The sequence below is a fragment of the Ictidomys tridecemlineatus genome, chromosome 8, assembly GCF_052094955.1.
Source record: "Ictidomys tridecemlineatus isolate mIctTri1 chromosome 8, mIctTri1.hap1, whole genome shotgun sequence".
NCBI classification, from domain to species: Eukaryota; Metazoa; Chordata; class Mammalia; order Rodentia; family Sciuridae; genus Ictidomys; species Ictidomys tridecemlineatus.
Window position 1 is genome coordinate 75040519 of NC_135484.1, and position 16483 is coordinate 75057001.

Here is a 16483-nt window from a genome sequence, read left to right on the forward strand (position 1 = left end):
GAAAAAGGGAGAGAAGTGGAGGAGGAAAAGAGGACTTTTTATCCAGAGAGCGCCATGCAGGCCCCATGTAAACTTCTTACATCAGTTTAAACTGCATGGCATAGGGACTTGCGTCTGGAAACCGCGTTTGTCCCTGGCGGTTTCTCGGAACCAGCAGCTCCTCCTCCTCCAGCTGCTGGACCATAGTAGGCCCTTAGGTTTCAGCAACTCCACCTCTGGACCTCAATGCCCCCAAGCTCGACTTGGAGAAGAAACAGTAGCTCTTCCTCAGGGTCACAGAGAGCCTGGTTTTGGAGGGGGCTCCTGTTCTCACTGTCAACTGAAAGTGACTTCAGGCTCCCTAGCCCCCAGATGCCTAAAGAGTAACCTCCGGCCACATCTGCCACCCCTCCCCCCTTCCCAGTCCAAGCTCTCCCTGCCGCCTCTTAGCTCTCTTTCATCACTTCTTGCCCTCCACCAAACTTCAGAAACAGTGTTTGCACTTAATTTTTTAAGGGCATAATATTGTCCTGGGACACCGCTTGAATTTGGGTCCCCCTTCGTCTCCAAACCAGTGACTAAGATTTTCTTTTGAAATGCAAAACAGACCCTTCCCGTTGATGACGTTTCTTAAGCATTTGAAGTGGCCTTGTCCCCAAGGATATTAGGGAGTCCTTTATGATCTTGAGACAGCTAGGCTCGCCAGGGCGGCCTGCACGTGCCTCCGGGCACCGCCTGCTAGGTTTCTGCTCCTCCCCCGCTGTCCAGTCTTGAAGAAACCACTAGTTACCGAGCTCCATGCAGCAAAAAGATTGGTCCCAATGTCGAAGCTATTTCCAAAAGCTACTCTCCTGATCGCTTATAGAGAAGTCAGAAAAAAATAGGGCAGTTAATGTTGCGGGGGTTTAATTGGACAAGAGAGAAAAAAAAAACGATTATTAATTGTGTGTTTTATATCAAAGGGTAATATACATCTTGAATTTTATTCTAAGATTTATGTTTACACAAAACACGTTTTTTGTTGATCTTAAAAGTTGAGTTGAAACTACAAAGCAAACGGTACATACATATTTGTCATTCAACTGAAAAGTCCTATTTTCTCTTGCGTTTATTTTAAGGAAACAAGTTGACCCTTAAAAAATTAAGAAAAGTGGCACTTTTTAGATCAGGAAGAATATAAAGTTAAGTCACAGAGAAAGTTTTTCAAGCGGCAATCGAGTTTTAAAATTTATTTTATTTGTGAAGTTTTAAAGGGTTTAAAGGTTAAATTTATAATATAAACACATACAGAATTAAAATTCAATGACCTATTTTAAAATAACTATCAAAAGAACAAGGGGGTCTACAAAAAAGGGGGGATGATTTTCCTGGTAATTTATATGGGCGACTGAGTGATAGATAATGTAACATTGTATTCCTAAATGTAGGTGATAAGTATTTTTGAACCTGTCACCAATAAGAAAAATCCACGGAGTAAAATTTGAACCTAATGCTATGCTCTGCACAGAGCGGGCGCTACTAAACGCGGGAATTTTCAAAAGAGAAACGACCGACTGGTGGCTGTGAATTCTCTCTACCTCCCCAAATATTCCGAGTTGTAGCAACATAAAGTCATAAGAATGTGGGACCGGGAATTAAGACTCCTGTAAAGATTCTAGATATGCTAACTTGTGGTTTTCTCAGTTTAAAGACAGAAGACTCCGCCTTTCCAGGCCCTGGCGAGAAAAGCTGGAGATTACGGGCCTGGACAAGGCTTGTGGGAGGCAGCCAGAACGATAGGGTTCAGCCAACGCTAGGCTGGCACATCCAAGCCAGATGGCGGCGCTTTTCACTCCACGTTTTTTGCTACCTTGTAAGGAAGTGGGCGCGGGCAGAGCGGAGTCGGTGCCTCCCGATTGGCTATCTGTCTCGGGGATTGACAGGTTCCTAGGCTCCGCCTCCACTGCTTTATTGACACTAATGAGCAAGTTCTTCCCACCGCTCTCCTGCCTGGAAGTGCTGACAGATCAAGGCAACAAATTTCAATTACAATCCCTAATTTGTGTCCGCAGAGTGTTTTTTACCCATGTTAGCCCTTTCTGGCGCATCAGTCGAGGCAGATCTTGGAGCAGCAGGAGGAGGTGGAGGGGGTGGGAGCGAAGGAGTGCATCAGTGAGAGAGCGCCAGAAAGACTGAGGGAAGGAAACTTGGCCGTCTCGTCGCTGGTTCCTCGGATCCCAACACCAGCGAGAAAGAGGAAACGACAAATTTCTTTTTGCCCGCGGCAGGGAAGGGGACAGATACCGAAGACCCCCCCAAGAACTGTTCCGTTTTTTGGTGGGGCAAGGAGAGCGAGTGTGTGCGTGTGCCCGCGTGAGTGTATATGAGAGAGGGGCGGGCGGGCACCGGGCGGAGGGGATGGCCGAGAAGCGAAGGGGCTCGCCGTGCAGTATGCTAAGTCTCAAGGCGCACGCCTTCTCTGTGGAGGCGCTGATCGGCGCCGAGAAGCAGCAACAGCTTCAAAAGAAGCGGCGAAGGTTGGGCGCGGAAGAGGCGGCCGGGCCCGCGGACGACGGAGGCTGCAGCCGTGGAGGTGGCGCGGGCGAAAAGAGCTCCTCAGAGGGAGATGAAAGCGCTGCGCACCCACCGCCAGCTGGAGCGGCGTCCGGGCCAGCCCGGAGCTGCACAGACTTGGAGCCGAGCTGTGGGTCCCGAGGAGCTGCTGGTGAGTCGGCCCCTTCCAGCCCAACTTCTTTCCGGCGCTTCTCAGGTCCCGCCCGCCCGCAAGGCGGCGGCGAACCTGAACTGAGAATCTGTCGGTGTGTATGCGCGCGGGGTCCTTAATTCAGTCAGGAGCGCCTTGGCCTTGGGTGTCAGATACAAGGCTCCTTCACAACCTGGCCACCCTAGATACGATTCAAATGCAGCTTCCAGCCTCGCCCAGCAATCTGCCGCCGCCCACTCGGCGCGTCCAGCACGGACAGCCGCGGCGGTTTGCCGAGCGCGGAGATGCCAATTCGTGCTTTTCTCTGCTGCCTCCCTTGGGGTTCCAGCCAATGGGTGCTCCTTTTTCTTTCCTAAGTTTTAAAAGCCTGGGGCGGGGGGAGGGTAGAGCGACAGCATAACCCCCCCGAAACCGGAACGAATGCCCTAAACCGTTGGTTTAAACCAGGAAGAGGGCGGCGTATTTGCAAAAGTGGTTTCCCCGGGGGTAGCGGAGCGGTTCCCTTCCCTATCCGTCTGGATTCTCTGGCCAAGGCCGACGGCGATCGCTCGATTGCTTTTTGCGCTCTTTTCGTGGCTTTGCTGCTGGGCTTGAAGCGCTGAGCGTCCGGGAGCGGGGTCTGAAAAGGTTCCTGGAAGATGCCTCGGGCCGAGCCCAAAGCGAGACGCCTCAGAAGCCTGTCGCGAAGGGAGGCCCCCGCATTCGCGACTTGGGGCGGGGGCGCCTGGCGCTTTGGCTGCAAGCGCTTCGAGGAGCGGGTTCCGTAGGAGGCTGCCTTCGGACTGTACCCCGGGACTTGTGTCAGACCGTCGGGCGTGTGTCCTACATCCTGCGGCAGCGCGAAAACTTTTGGGGCCTTGCAAAGCCCCTCCCCGGGGTTCTGGATTTGTGGGTCTGGAGGGCCGAGCGCCCCGCCGGGGCTGAGAGGCACGTCTATCGATGGGGCAGTTCGCTCGGTGTCCCCGAAGGCACTTGAAGATTCCCCTTTTCCCTCAGTACTTTTCTTCTCAGACACCCACCGAGGGGTCCCCCTTTCCGAGCGGCTTCCCCTCGGGAGCCCTCACCGGTCCTTTCTCTGCCCTTTGCTGTCCAGGCGGCTGTGAGGACGGCTTTCTGCCGGGCGCTTCCCCGCTGGCGTCCCCTGGAGGCTCCCCAAAAGGGTCCCCCGCGCCTGTCCTGGCCAGGCCAGGGACCCCGCTGCCCTCTCCCCAGGCGCCGAGGGTAGATCTGCAAGGAGCAGAACTCTGGAAGCGCTTTCACGAGATTGGCACCGAGATGATCATCACCAAGGCGGGCAGGTAAGGGGCGAGCTGCAGCGGACGCCCCCACCGACCCGGACGGTGGCTTCACCCAGTCCTCGCCCGGGTACGGAGAAGGGCCTGCAGCGCGGCGGGAGCTCTGGGTCGCCTTTTCAGACAGATGCGACAAGGCCCAACCATAGTTCACTTTTGAGGCTGACTTTCCTATTTATCACCAAAAGCAGTCGGTGAAGGGCTCAGCCTGGCCGCCCACTTGTTAGTGCCAGGAGAAAAGCGTTGTCGCCGCTAATGCCTCAACTATCGCGGCTGATGTTCCTCACGCAGGGCCGTTAGAGATTCGAGGTCATATTTACGTCGAACCAGGTATTTATTTAGGCTCCAGTTAAGAGTTCTGGAAACAGGGAGTACATTCTTCTCCTTCCTCTTTTAAAGTTTTAAAAACCGTTTACTCTTTAGCAGACTATGATCTGCCTTTTCAGATTTGAAACTTCCAGGTTGGTTCTTTCTCAGATTTCCTGGCACTGAGAACATGATGTATTGTGCTCTTTTGTTATTAGAATAGGATGAAAAATCCCTGAAATTATACAGTAATATATATTCAATCATGTATAGCTGTAAGAATAATTACCCTGATTTTTAAAAATCCTTTTTGTAAACCTACAGATATGGGGTTAAATATTTTTTTCCTAAATAAAGTCCAACACATAGCCTTAATTTTCAGAAGAAAAATAAAAATCTGTAAGAAATTATCTTTTTTAAGTATGAAATTTTCATATCCATCAGTAAAATAAATGGATTTGTTGGCTAGATCGTATTATTTGGAAGGCAGACGAAGAGATACTTGATATTCACATTTAAAATTTTCAGTTCATTTAGTGCAATGAAATCTATTAATGATATGTTCCTTAAAAGGAACTATAAAAAGCACACACAACTCTTTCAGGGAGTACACATGGTAAAAACCTGGATAGCATAAAAGTATCCGAACTTATTAGAAATTACAAAAACATATTTTATTGAATCCATATGCTACCTTCTACATTTTCACAGAGCTTTTATTAATGATCCAAATTCAGTTTTCAACAACACAAAGCAACAGTTGTCTTATAAAGGATGTAGTTAAAGACCTTTACTCTTTATCTTACAGGTGCACTGAAATAACATTAAAACAGTCTGCATATTAAACTGTTCTCATGCTTAGTTAGGAATAATGGACTTTCCTTTCTCTGAAAGTGGTCTTTACTAGCATTATTGTTTTAGAAAAAAAATTGGTAAATAACTACTAAAATTTGTTATAAAGCTAAATTAGCCAAAATTAGATTAATTGAAAGTCCTAGATGTAAATCAAAGATGAATTTTTTAAAAAGGAATTTCTGTATTTTTAAAAAATATGTAAAATAAAATTTGCTGTTCTACTTCTTGCTGCTGTGCCCTTTTCAAAGGATAGGTACCTTTTGATATATATCTCTGGGAAGCCAAGAGAAATGGGGATTTCATTTGTTTTAATTAGTGAAGGGTTGAGTAAGATTGGTTAAAATAGAAAGCATTTTTAAGGTGTGATGGGGGAAGGAATTATTTGGTAAATATACATTGTGTTTAGTTTCTGCTTTCAATAAAGAAGTTTTACTATAGCTTTCAAATTTAGAGTAACTTTTGCACTTCACCTCTACCATGCTGCAGACAGGAAGTCCTGTCTCAATAAAGAACATATTGTTTGGTTATAGCATGGCACATTGGCTCCTTGTGGTTTTTTATAACCCCCTTTAAAATTTCACATTATAATATATTTTATCACTTTCAGAAATTTGGAATTTCTATTTCTACCATTTGGTCCATTTTAATATTTGTATTATTAAAGTAAATATGCTTACTGTCTTTGTTTTAAGAAGTGAAGTGCTTGCTTTCTTTAGTGCCATCACTCCCTCAGTGTAGGAGTAGTTCTTTTATTTTTAGCTCTGTTGACATTTTAATAAACATGGAGCACATGCACACAGGGTGCAAAAATTACGTTTTGAAACCTTAGTTTAAATATGTTCTATGTTCTGACACTTTGAATTGCATTACTGTAAGGAAAGCTATGAATTTGACTGCATTAAAAATAGAGATTAGAGAAGATATTTTGCTTTAATCATTTCTCCATTCTTAATCACAAACAAAAACAAAACCCAATCTACTTTCTCCTTTCCCTTTTAAATAGACGCATGTTTCCAGCAATGAGAGTGAAGATCTCTGGATTAGATCCTCACCAACAATACTATATTGCCATGGATATTGTGCCAGTGGACAACAAAAGATACAGGTACAGTGATTGGATACATGACAATAAGAAAAATTGTAGGACTTTGTAGACTAGTGCCTGTTTCATTTGTGACTACTATGAACATTGTTTCTAGATCCATAGTCCATTGTCTATGGATTTCAGCAGCCCAGATGATGTCTTCTCTTTCAGGAAAATGTGGAAACTGAATTTTTGTTTTGTTTTTAATAGATATAGAAATGTCTTCAAACATTGAAGACTTTTAATAGGGACCCATATGGTATTGCTAAACAAAATATTTTTTATAAAATAGTTGATAAACTAAATGTATTTTTTACATTGATTCATGTTTCAGTTAGGATTCTGAGAGGAAATGTTAGGTAAAGTTTGTAGATACACATTATAAATTTTCTTGATTTTTAAAAAAATTCACATTAATTTCCTTTATCTTTTTATATTCAAAATTATAAATGTTTATAGGCCTTTTCCATTTAATATGAGAAAATTATCTAAGATTTTCTATAAAAATGAAAAATAAAATTTTTATAATTCATTTATATTAAGGCATCTCTAAACTGGCAATGAACTGTTACCTTTTGGACTTCTTTGGTTGGTAGTTAACAATTTTTAAAAACATTTATAATACTTTCATTTTGAAAGAGTACATTTATCTAGACATTAGGTAAACTTTGAAAAGATGTGTGTTCTTCAGTTTCAAACCAAATTTTGTTCTTTTTTTCTTTTGTAAGAAAGTAAATCAGCTGTTTTTAATGGCAATGCTTTTTGTTTTTCTGAAGAGTTAAAAACACTAACATTTCAAAAAGGAAGTTTTGAGCATTGGAAGATTAGATGATGGATGCTGTTTAAATTTTGCTCCTCTTTGTTTCTTTTTAAATAGAGTGTTTAGTAAGTTTTAAAGTGAAATCAGATTTGTTTTTTCTCACTTAAAAATTTAGGGAGTTGTTTTTGCAGAATAGCTTTATGATGTCAAAAGTATATAGATTTCTGGGGTTTGAGGTTGTGGCTCAGTGGTAGAGTGCTTAGCTTGCACACGTGAGGCACTGAGTTCAATTCTCAGCAACACATTAAAAAATAAATAAATAAAACAAAGGTATTGTGTCCATGTTGAAGTAAAACAAAAATTTTTAAAAAAATATACAGATTTCAATTTATATAATGGCATATATGAAATACTACAAAAATGGATAATAGGAAGTTTTATTCCAGTTTTGTGTATAAGTTGTATTTTATACATTTATTGACTTAATTTTAATTATTTAATTTTAACTTATTTTAATTTTAATTGATTTTAATTAAAATAATTCATTAGGAAGTTTTGCTTAAATTGTTGCATAACAGAAGCTAGAAAGCATAAAAGCTTATTCTTTAAATGTGCTTGATTTAAAACTCATATGCTAATTTGTGCTTTGTGCAGAGGGAGATAATCTAATTCTTAATGAGCTAGGAAATTATTCCTTTCTCTTCTAAGTTTGTATCCTACCTATTTCTTCCTCCGCATCTCTTCCATATATTTTAGATGTTTTATTTTACTTAATTCATTCTTATCTAGTCTCTCACAGAAAGTATGAAAAATTTACATATTATTATGATGATGTTAGATTTTAAAAGATCCAACTGTAAAACATAAATTTGCTTTCACTTTTGTTACTCCCTAAAAAGAAAGTTGTATTTAGCATATATATTTAAACTCTTTTATGAAGAATGTGTAACATGTAGCATTTATCCTCTTAATGACTATGAAGTCTTAAACTACGTGATATATATAATTTTGCAATATTTTGATAGAGCATATAATTCTATTTTGGTAGTAATGTAGTCATATCTACAGTGCAGTGTTTGCTCGCATTTCTAAGATTTCCTTTTTGCTTTCAAACTTTCAGTAATACTAAAATTTTTTTGACTTATTCTTTGATGTCAAGGACTGGTGGTGTTTGGTCAAGTTAAAATGATTGTCCCTTATCACAATGTAAAACAAGTAATCACAAAATACCAGAATCAGAAACTTATTTATTAAAATAATGTACCAACTAAAGAAATGTTTTAAAAATTACTCATAATTTTTTGCTGATGCATTTTCCCAAGAAAAGGAATTAAATTATAGAAGGCATTGAGCTCAAAAGGGCATGAAATGTCACCCTACTTAAGACAAAGAGTCTCACCAGAAATGTGATGAAAATGTTTCCTGCTGTGTTTAAAAGCAATTTGTGCATTACACAGGTATATAAATTATATACCATATTTTAATACTCAAAGGTAATAAAAACATCTAGGACAATTTCATTTTATACTCTTTCATCACTGACACACTAGTTTCTAATTTTTAAATTTTAAATTAATATTAATAAATTACTGTCTGAATATAGGTTTAAATTTTAAGATCTTATGTTTAACTTGAAACATTGTTATTTAAATGTATTCTTACTGAATCCTATATATTTGGTATGTATAATTAAACAGCATAGGATATTTTGTCTATTAGAAAAGTAACATTCATCGGTTATACCATCATTTTCAAAGTATTATTTATATCTTGATTAGTGGTATTTGGAAACTACTTGAAATAATTTTCTTACAAGAAAGAGAAATATCAGAGGTGAATCAGGGTCTACATTTAATATTATTTAAATTTAAAAAATTAAACTGAATATTTTATCCTAAATTTATAATGTCATAACATTAGAAAAAATTCTAAATAACAGATAAGACTGTTTTCCTATCAAAATATGATAATTTCCTCTCACCTTTCTATTATCTATCCCACCAGATTGTACATAGCCTAAAATGGGAAATGATCTTTAAGGAAGTATGATACTTTAAGATAATTGTCAAGTATTTTGAGATTTACTAAAAGATGATGTTGACAACTTCATAGTTTCTTCATGTCAGATGAACAGTGGAAAATATCACATTATAGATAGAATTTCTAATGTAAGTGTGATTCATTAGAATTAAGTTACTTGAGTTTATGGGGGTGATAGTGTGCATATTTTTCACTAAGCTCTTAATGTCCTACTTACTGTGAGTTGTCAGTAGGCTCCTGAAACTTCAGAAAGTTTTTGAAAAGCACTTAAAGGCTTATTCTGGGTATAAAGAAGAAACAAATTTATTTTAGACATTAAGTGTGCACATTTGATCTGATACAGTTGAGCTGGAAATTCCAAGAAATAAATAGTCCATAATCTGAAAATCCTGTCTTTGCCTTGTAGGTATGTTTACCACAGCTCTAAATGGATGGTAGCGGGTAATGCTGACTCCCCTGTGCCACCCCGGGTGTATATTCATCCAGACTCACCTGCCTCCGGGGAGACTTGGATGAGACAAGTGATCAGCTTCGACAAGCTGAAGCTCACCAACAATGAACTGGATGACCAAGGCCATGTGAGTAGATGGCCTCTGTAATACACCACCATTGGATGGCATAGCCAAATCTATGCTGTGTCTGACTGAAGGAAATGGACACTTCTAAGATCACAATATTACTTTCCTGGTTGATCAGCATGTGCATAATCTGTCCAAAAATCAAGATTATATTTGCATCAGAGACTATGCTTTTGGTTTTGAAGTATACTATGAAACATATAATAGGTTAAAACTAGATACTGCATTTGTATTGGAGAGAAAAAACCCAAGGCAGAGCCTTTATTTTAGCCAAAATATTTGTGTGAATCTCAAGAGGTGCTAGTTATTATATTCTAAATATAAATACTACTTAGGAGTTGGGTAAATGAGGATAATGATTTATTGTATCCTGCCTGCAGTCACTTCTTTTCTCAACAGAGGCTCATTGCTTCTCAGTACTAGCCCAGGCTTTTGCTATTTGTGTGTCCCATCTGCAAGCTCCCAGTTGTTTTATAATGACATCTAATATGTCAAAATATGTTATAACAATAATTCCTTTTGTTCTTAAAACTGGTTAAACATGATATGTAAATTAAAGTTCAGCCATTTCAATAATACAGTCATTTTTAACACCTTATTAATTTTATGCAGCATGGTTCTTATGCAAGATTTCTATTTTATTATTTTAATAAATAAGTAACCCTGGATTTAAGCTGATTTCTGTTCAAAGCTAACATTTCTATTAGGTTTCCATTATTTGAGAATGATTTGATTGATGCAGAACTGAAATGCCTTAAAGAACACATAATACATAAAAGGAAGAGCAATGTGTTCATTTCTCAAAGGAGTGACATAAAGATTGCATATTTATGAGCAAACCTTTTAAAACAAAAATACAAACTCATAAATTATAATACAGTGATGACAGGATATGGTTTGCAAGTTGCTAGACAGTGTCTTAAACACTTTACCTTAATGAAAACCTTTGAGAACTAATTTCATTATAGTACATTTGCAGTGTCTAGATTTTCAGGACACATCTAGTAAAACCTCACATTGGTAGTGCTTTTGTTTATTAATTATTGCCTTTTATGATTTCAAACAGAATCAGAAAAAATAATATAAATTTCTTTTCTGAATCCAACTTCATGCCCTACATTTTAGTGCATTATTTTATTTTCCTTCTTTTTATTCTTTGTGCTTATTTCTACAATTTAATATAGTCAAGTTGTAATGAATATTCTTCATTTCAGTTAAAAAAAACATAGATTTCTTCTTTCTCATTATGGGAGCTGTCTGTGAAATGTTGGTATGTTGGTAGCATATTCATTGAGAGTTCCTTTTTAAATTTTTCTTTGTACAGGAAATTTTAGAAAAAATGTCACTTAGCATTAACTATTTTGGAAACTTAAAAGTAGCTTACCCTTTCTGAGTTTTCCTAGTATAAGAATATATCTTCTGAAGTGATTATTGGATCCAAAAGCTATTTTACTGTCGTATATAAAGTACAAAACTTCTAAAGTCAATAAATCCTTTTATAGTTCTGATTCTTTCAGTCCAAATTACTGGCTTTATATCCAATATCTAATGTATTTAATATTAGATGTAGATTTAGTGATTTATTATGACTTTTAATGTTGTAATTTTGTATTGGAGAGAAAGGACCCAACTTGAGTTAATGCTGTTTTAACATTCTTCAGAAAATACAATGCATATATATGTATATGTATATGTGTGTGTGTGTGTGTGTGTGTGTATACACACATATACATACAAAGAGTGCTACACATATACATATAGCTAAAGAGAGAGATTTAAATAATTGGGTTATGTGATTGTTGGGGAGCTGGCAAGTCTGAAATCTGTAGGGTAGGCTGGCAGGCTAAAGAGCCAGGGTGAGTAGGTATTGCACCTTGAATCTGAAGGTAGTCTTCTATCAGAATTTCCTTTTCCTCTGGGGACCTCAGTCTGTTTTCTTTTAAGGCCTTCAACTGATTGTATAAGGCCCACCCACATTATGGAGGATAATCTGCTATACTCTAAGTCTACGAATTTAAATGTTAATGTTTCCTAAAAAATACTTCCACAGAAACATGTAGACTGGTGTTTGACCAAATATCTGGGTACTGTGGCTAGATAAGTTGATACGAAAGTTAACTATCAATATAATTTATTTAAAACATAAAAAGACAGGTTACAAATTGAAATTCAGCTCTGTAAATCTAAATAATTGAAACATTTCACTATTAGAAAAATAAAACACAGCAGAAACAGGTAAAATTTAGAAAAGTGTATAATTTATTTGGGAAATTTTTTAAGACTGGGCAGGATGTACTAGTTTAATAAAAGAAGGTAGTTAATGTGTGTGGAGAGTAGGGAGAGAGCTATTTCTATGCAATTTGGAAGCAAGGAAACTGCCTTTGTAAAAATGTATGTACCTGTCAGTTACACCAGAGGAGAGTGTGTAAGGGAAAGTGCTCTTTTCCATTAATCATTTTAAAAACATTGAAAACTTTGTAAAATGTAGTAAAAGATACAAAGCTATGGTCTCTGCCTTTGGCGAGTTTCTAGCCTAAATGGGGAAGGAAGGGATCTTTTATACAGTTTATCAATACTGCCAGCTCAGAGAAGTAGAGATCTGGCCTTGAGAAATTGGGTGGGCTTCCTGTAGAAAGGTGTCTGTTATGTTTACTTAAAGTGTGCACAACATTAAAAAATTAACTTTGGCACAGAGTATATTTCCATTTTGGATTCTCACTAAAGTTTCTTTCTAAATACTCCCTGGTATTTAGAAAGCTGAAAAGTCACTTTGGGAAAACTATGAATGTCATATATCATGTGGTCCTAGGTCTAGTTACAGCCTGTGAGAATCTGCAATGGCAGTGCATTAAATTAATAAAAATTCCAGACTTACATGGACTTCTCAAGTCACAATGCTGTACGCTTGCACATCCTTAGCAGAGTATAACTGGGAACTGGGAGGATAAAAAATGTAGGAAAGTAATTTAGCAAGTCACTGCTCATTTGAGTCCACAATTTTACTAGAAGTTATGGTACCTTCCTTTAGAATTAGAAGTGGGTGCTGGGGAAGGCAGAAGCTAAGTGCCTCCTCTGTGTCATGAAAGGGACTATTGAATTAGAAAGTTTCACCTGAATGGTATGGCCGTCTTGGTAGACCCTGAGTCACATTCACCAACAGAACTAGAAATAAATTACTAATCTCTAATCTATCCTCATTTTGGGTCATTGATCCCTACCTGATCCTTGGAGAATCTTTAAGTTTTATACTGACTTTTATACGAAGCAAAATTCGTCCTTGGGCTACCCACGTGCAGATTGTTAGTATGCTTGGGTTGGTTAAATTCTAACTATGTGCGTGTTTCCCTGTCCACATGGATCTTGCCATCTGAAGGAAAACATTTAGATAAGCATCTCCTGAAAAATTAGAAGACATTTAACAGGAAATGGTGCAATTTAAACCTCAGCAGAATTTGTACCCATCGTGCTGGGATGCTTTGGAAAAGTAGCCTGGCAAGACCAGGCAGTCATCTTCAGGGGCCTGTGGGAGGACTTATATTACCAACTGCTGAGGACTCAGAGATACAGGTTCCCTCACTCACTATCTTCCTGTTTCCTCCTTGGGAATTGGGTGATAAAGCAAGATATTCCAGGGGAGTTTACAAAGTTGGTGGGAGGAATCTGTAGTGACCTAGAGTGTGGTACAGCACTTTTGTTGTGATCATGGGAAAGTTACTTCACCCTTTGAGGCTTGGTTTTCTCATGGGTTATATTGGAATCAGATAACTTTGAGTGAATCAGGTGAGCTGATGTACATGAAAGTACTTATTTTTAAGGTACTTAAAAATTACTTATTTTATTTTGTCACATATAAAATGAAAGTTAGGCATTCTTGCTATAGTTTGTGAGTCAGTTGTTATAGCTTTGTCCCCTATCATTTAAAGTCAGTTGGTACTTGGTATCACCAAAAATGCAGGGAGCCAGGTTTTTATTATCTGTTCCTTCTTGGTCTTTTGCTTGACTTATTCTAACATGGGAATTTAAGTCATCTGGAAAATTTCTAGTCAGCAGGGAGTTTCCCTATTCAGCTGTTCTGCAAGACTAAACGCAGCTGCCTGTCTATCAAACCCCAGGCACTTTCAACTCATCAGATCAGAAATAAATAATATCATACTTCTTTTGACTCAAATTTAGTCTTTAAAGTAGAAGGCATGTATTAGCCTGTATAGGCAGAAGTGTTCTGCATTTATGGACATAGGTTTGTGTGACTGTGCTAATAGGTAAGCCCCAAATCCTCTGTCTAAACAGAACAGAGAGCTTAGAACATGCACATCAGATGTAATTATTTGAGTTTCAGTGATGGACATTATCATTGCGGTTTCCTTTTTTATAAGACCAGTGGTTCTCCTGGTTCTGCTTGTTCTACTTTATAAGCAAACTGAGATTGACCACTCATCATTATAATTTTGATAGCTCATTAAAAAGCAAATAATGCTATCTTATAAAGAAGAATTGAAACTTGTTTGGCATTCTCTAAAATAATTTCAGGAATACGCTGAATTCTTACAGATAATGTTGAAATTATATTATTTTGCTTGAATAATCTTCATATTGCTATTGACAATGGCTCCTTAACATGTAGACAGAGGCATACATTAGTCATTTCTATACCTTACCCCAATATACTGTACCTGAAGTCATTTTTGAATTGGTAAGAACATAAATTAATTAATTAAATGTGTATACCTACTTGGAGAAGTTTCCTTGAGTTATCAGAGCCCTCATAAAACAGGAACTTACTTTTCATTTTCTGGTGAACAGAAAACCCAAATAAACTTTTGTTTCCTTCATTCCAAGTCAGTTCATTTCAATCTTCTGAAATTGTGCATTTGTTTTTGTTCAATTAATGCAAAGTAGTTTTTTCTTTTGATCTGTGATTTGTTTCTAAAAGCTATGATAATTCTCTCTGGGTTCTTATCAGAGCTGTTCTTTGCTTACCATAGGCATTTTGTTTCTTAGCTTGGAGAAAAGGAAGAATTTTCCCTCAAACTCTTGTATTCCCCAAGATGTCAAGTATGTATGGATTTCCTCAAGAGAGAAATTAGTTTATGTTCGTATTTGAAAGTGTGTTTTAAGGTAAAAATTTATAATAAATAATTTGGGCAAAGGACCAGGATAGTTATATCATGAATTTTTCAGGTGATGACCTGTTGGGGCTGAGTTTACTACCTCTGTAGGCTGAGAACCATCGTTGTGCTTCCCTTGTTGGGCCTGGCCCAGTCCTGATGCCTGCCCACACAATGTTAAATTCATAAGGAATGCAGGAAGACATAGTGTTGAGATCAAGCTGTGGGTCACGGGAGTGGCTTCCAGATTCAGCCCTGAGGATTCAGAAGTCTCTTGCTTCTGTAGGCTTTAGCTTCATCATCTATAAGCTGGAATATTAATGGTAGTTTTTTCCAGACTTGGAAATGTTAAAGGTAATGTCGCATAGAACCCTACATCTAAAGAAGGGAAGGGCCATGGCCCTAATTAGAAGACAGAAAGCAGACCTCAGTTTACCTGTCATCTGCTTTTCTCTCCCAGCATTTTTGAAAAAAAAAATACTAAATGCAAGATACCTTTCAACCCTTCTGAGATATTGGGCTTCCCAGGATATAAACTTAGATTTTAGTTATAACTTTTAAAATTAAGATCGTTGATCATAAACTGCTAGGAATAATATACTGAGGAAGAGAGACAAAAAAATTCATTTTTACTGAAAATCTGTTTAGGACATACTGATCATTGGAATCATCAGAATTCAATGTTGTTTCTGTGGTTTTCAAGCTTTTTACCTGACTTGAAGCAGGACATACCTTTTATTTTATTATCTAATGCAGATATATACACAGTCAGTGGAAACTGTTTTTCTGTATTTATCCTTACTATAAGCAACACACTTTTTTTTACTGTATTTTATAATTTTATTTATTTAAAAAAATTTCTGGCTGTAACCCTTTTAATTGATTACGTGAGCCCTAATAGGTCATGAAATTCTACCCTTTTCTTATATCTGGAAAGAATTTTCAGAAATTATGGATTCCTGTGTGTCCCCAGATGAGGATGAGAGCTCTTAAACCTATGCCTTTTCCTTTTATTCAATCTGCCTCTCTAAGAGGCATACCTAATCAGCCAGATTGTTAGAGCTGCTATCTGGGCATTTCTTCCACTAGCAGAAAAACTTGAGAGTAAAACAAAATAAAACAACAGCAAACCTCTGACTACACTGTTAGTTACTACCAGAAAGTTAAAGACATCCTTTTGCAATTGCAAACACACTCTTGAGGTATAGGTGTAGTTTTGTTTGAGCTGATCAAAGATTTTGAATTTGGCTTATTAAATTTTGAATTTTGCCCACATCCTGAAAAAACGAGGCAGGTCAATTGCTGTGTTCCCATAAGATTTTTTTCCCCTCCAAATTTGTAAATATCCCCAAACCTATATTCAAATCTACAGCTCAGGAAAGATATAATAGATTGTTAACTAAACTCATGTATGAGTATCTGAATATAGAATCCCAGCAGCAAATAGAAAATCCCACTTAATGAGAATTTTTTTTCTCACTCAATCCTCCTCCAGCCTTCAAAGCATAAAACTTATAAAGGAGAAAGAATTCACCCACAATCTCATCATCCAGAGGTGATCACTATTCATATCTTTGTCATTGTTACTATATTTTGATTTGGTTGTGACAAGTTTGTAACCGATTGTGGTACTATTATCATTTTAAGATTAACTAGGAAATATTTAATCACATAATGAGATATTTCATAACAGTATGAGTAACAGCTGAATACTATTGGATTCCATTGTGTGAATTTTCGTTTCCCTAACTAACTTACTTACATTGGGAATATAAGTGGT

The 16483-nt window shown here is 37.9% G+C and overlaps 1 protein-coding gene across 1 annotated transcript in view; it reads left to right on the forward strand.

The window, feature by feature from the left end:
* The first annotated feature begins 1928 nt into the window (after nt 1-1928).
* Nucleotides 1929-16483, forward strand: part of Tbx18 (T-box transcription factor 18) — a 29766-nt gene continuing 15211 nt past the window's right edge. The window contains exons 1-4 of the mRNA XM_005324745.5: nt 1929-2683; nt 3777-3981; nt 6140-6241; nt 9427-9598. Coding sequence (XP_005324802.1) covers nt 2377-2683; nt 3777-3981; nt 6140-6241; nt 9427-9598 — 786 coding nt within the window. The 5' untranslated portion in view covers nt 1929-2376. The remainder of the gene's footprint in view (nt 2684-3776; nt 3982-6139; nt 6242-9426; nt 9599-16483) is intronic.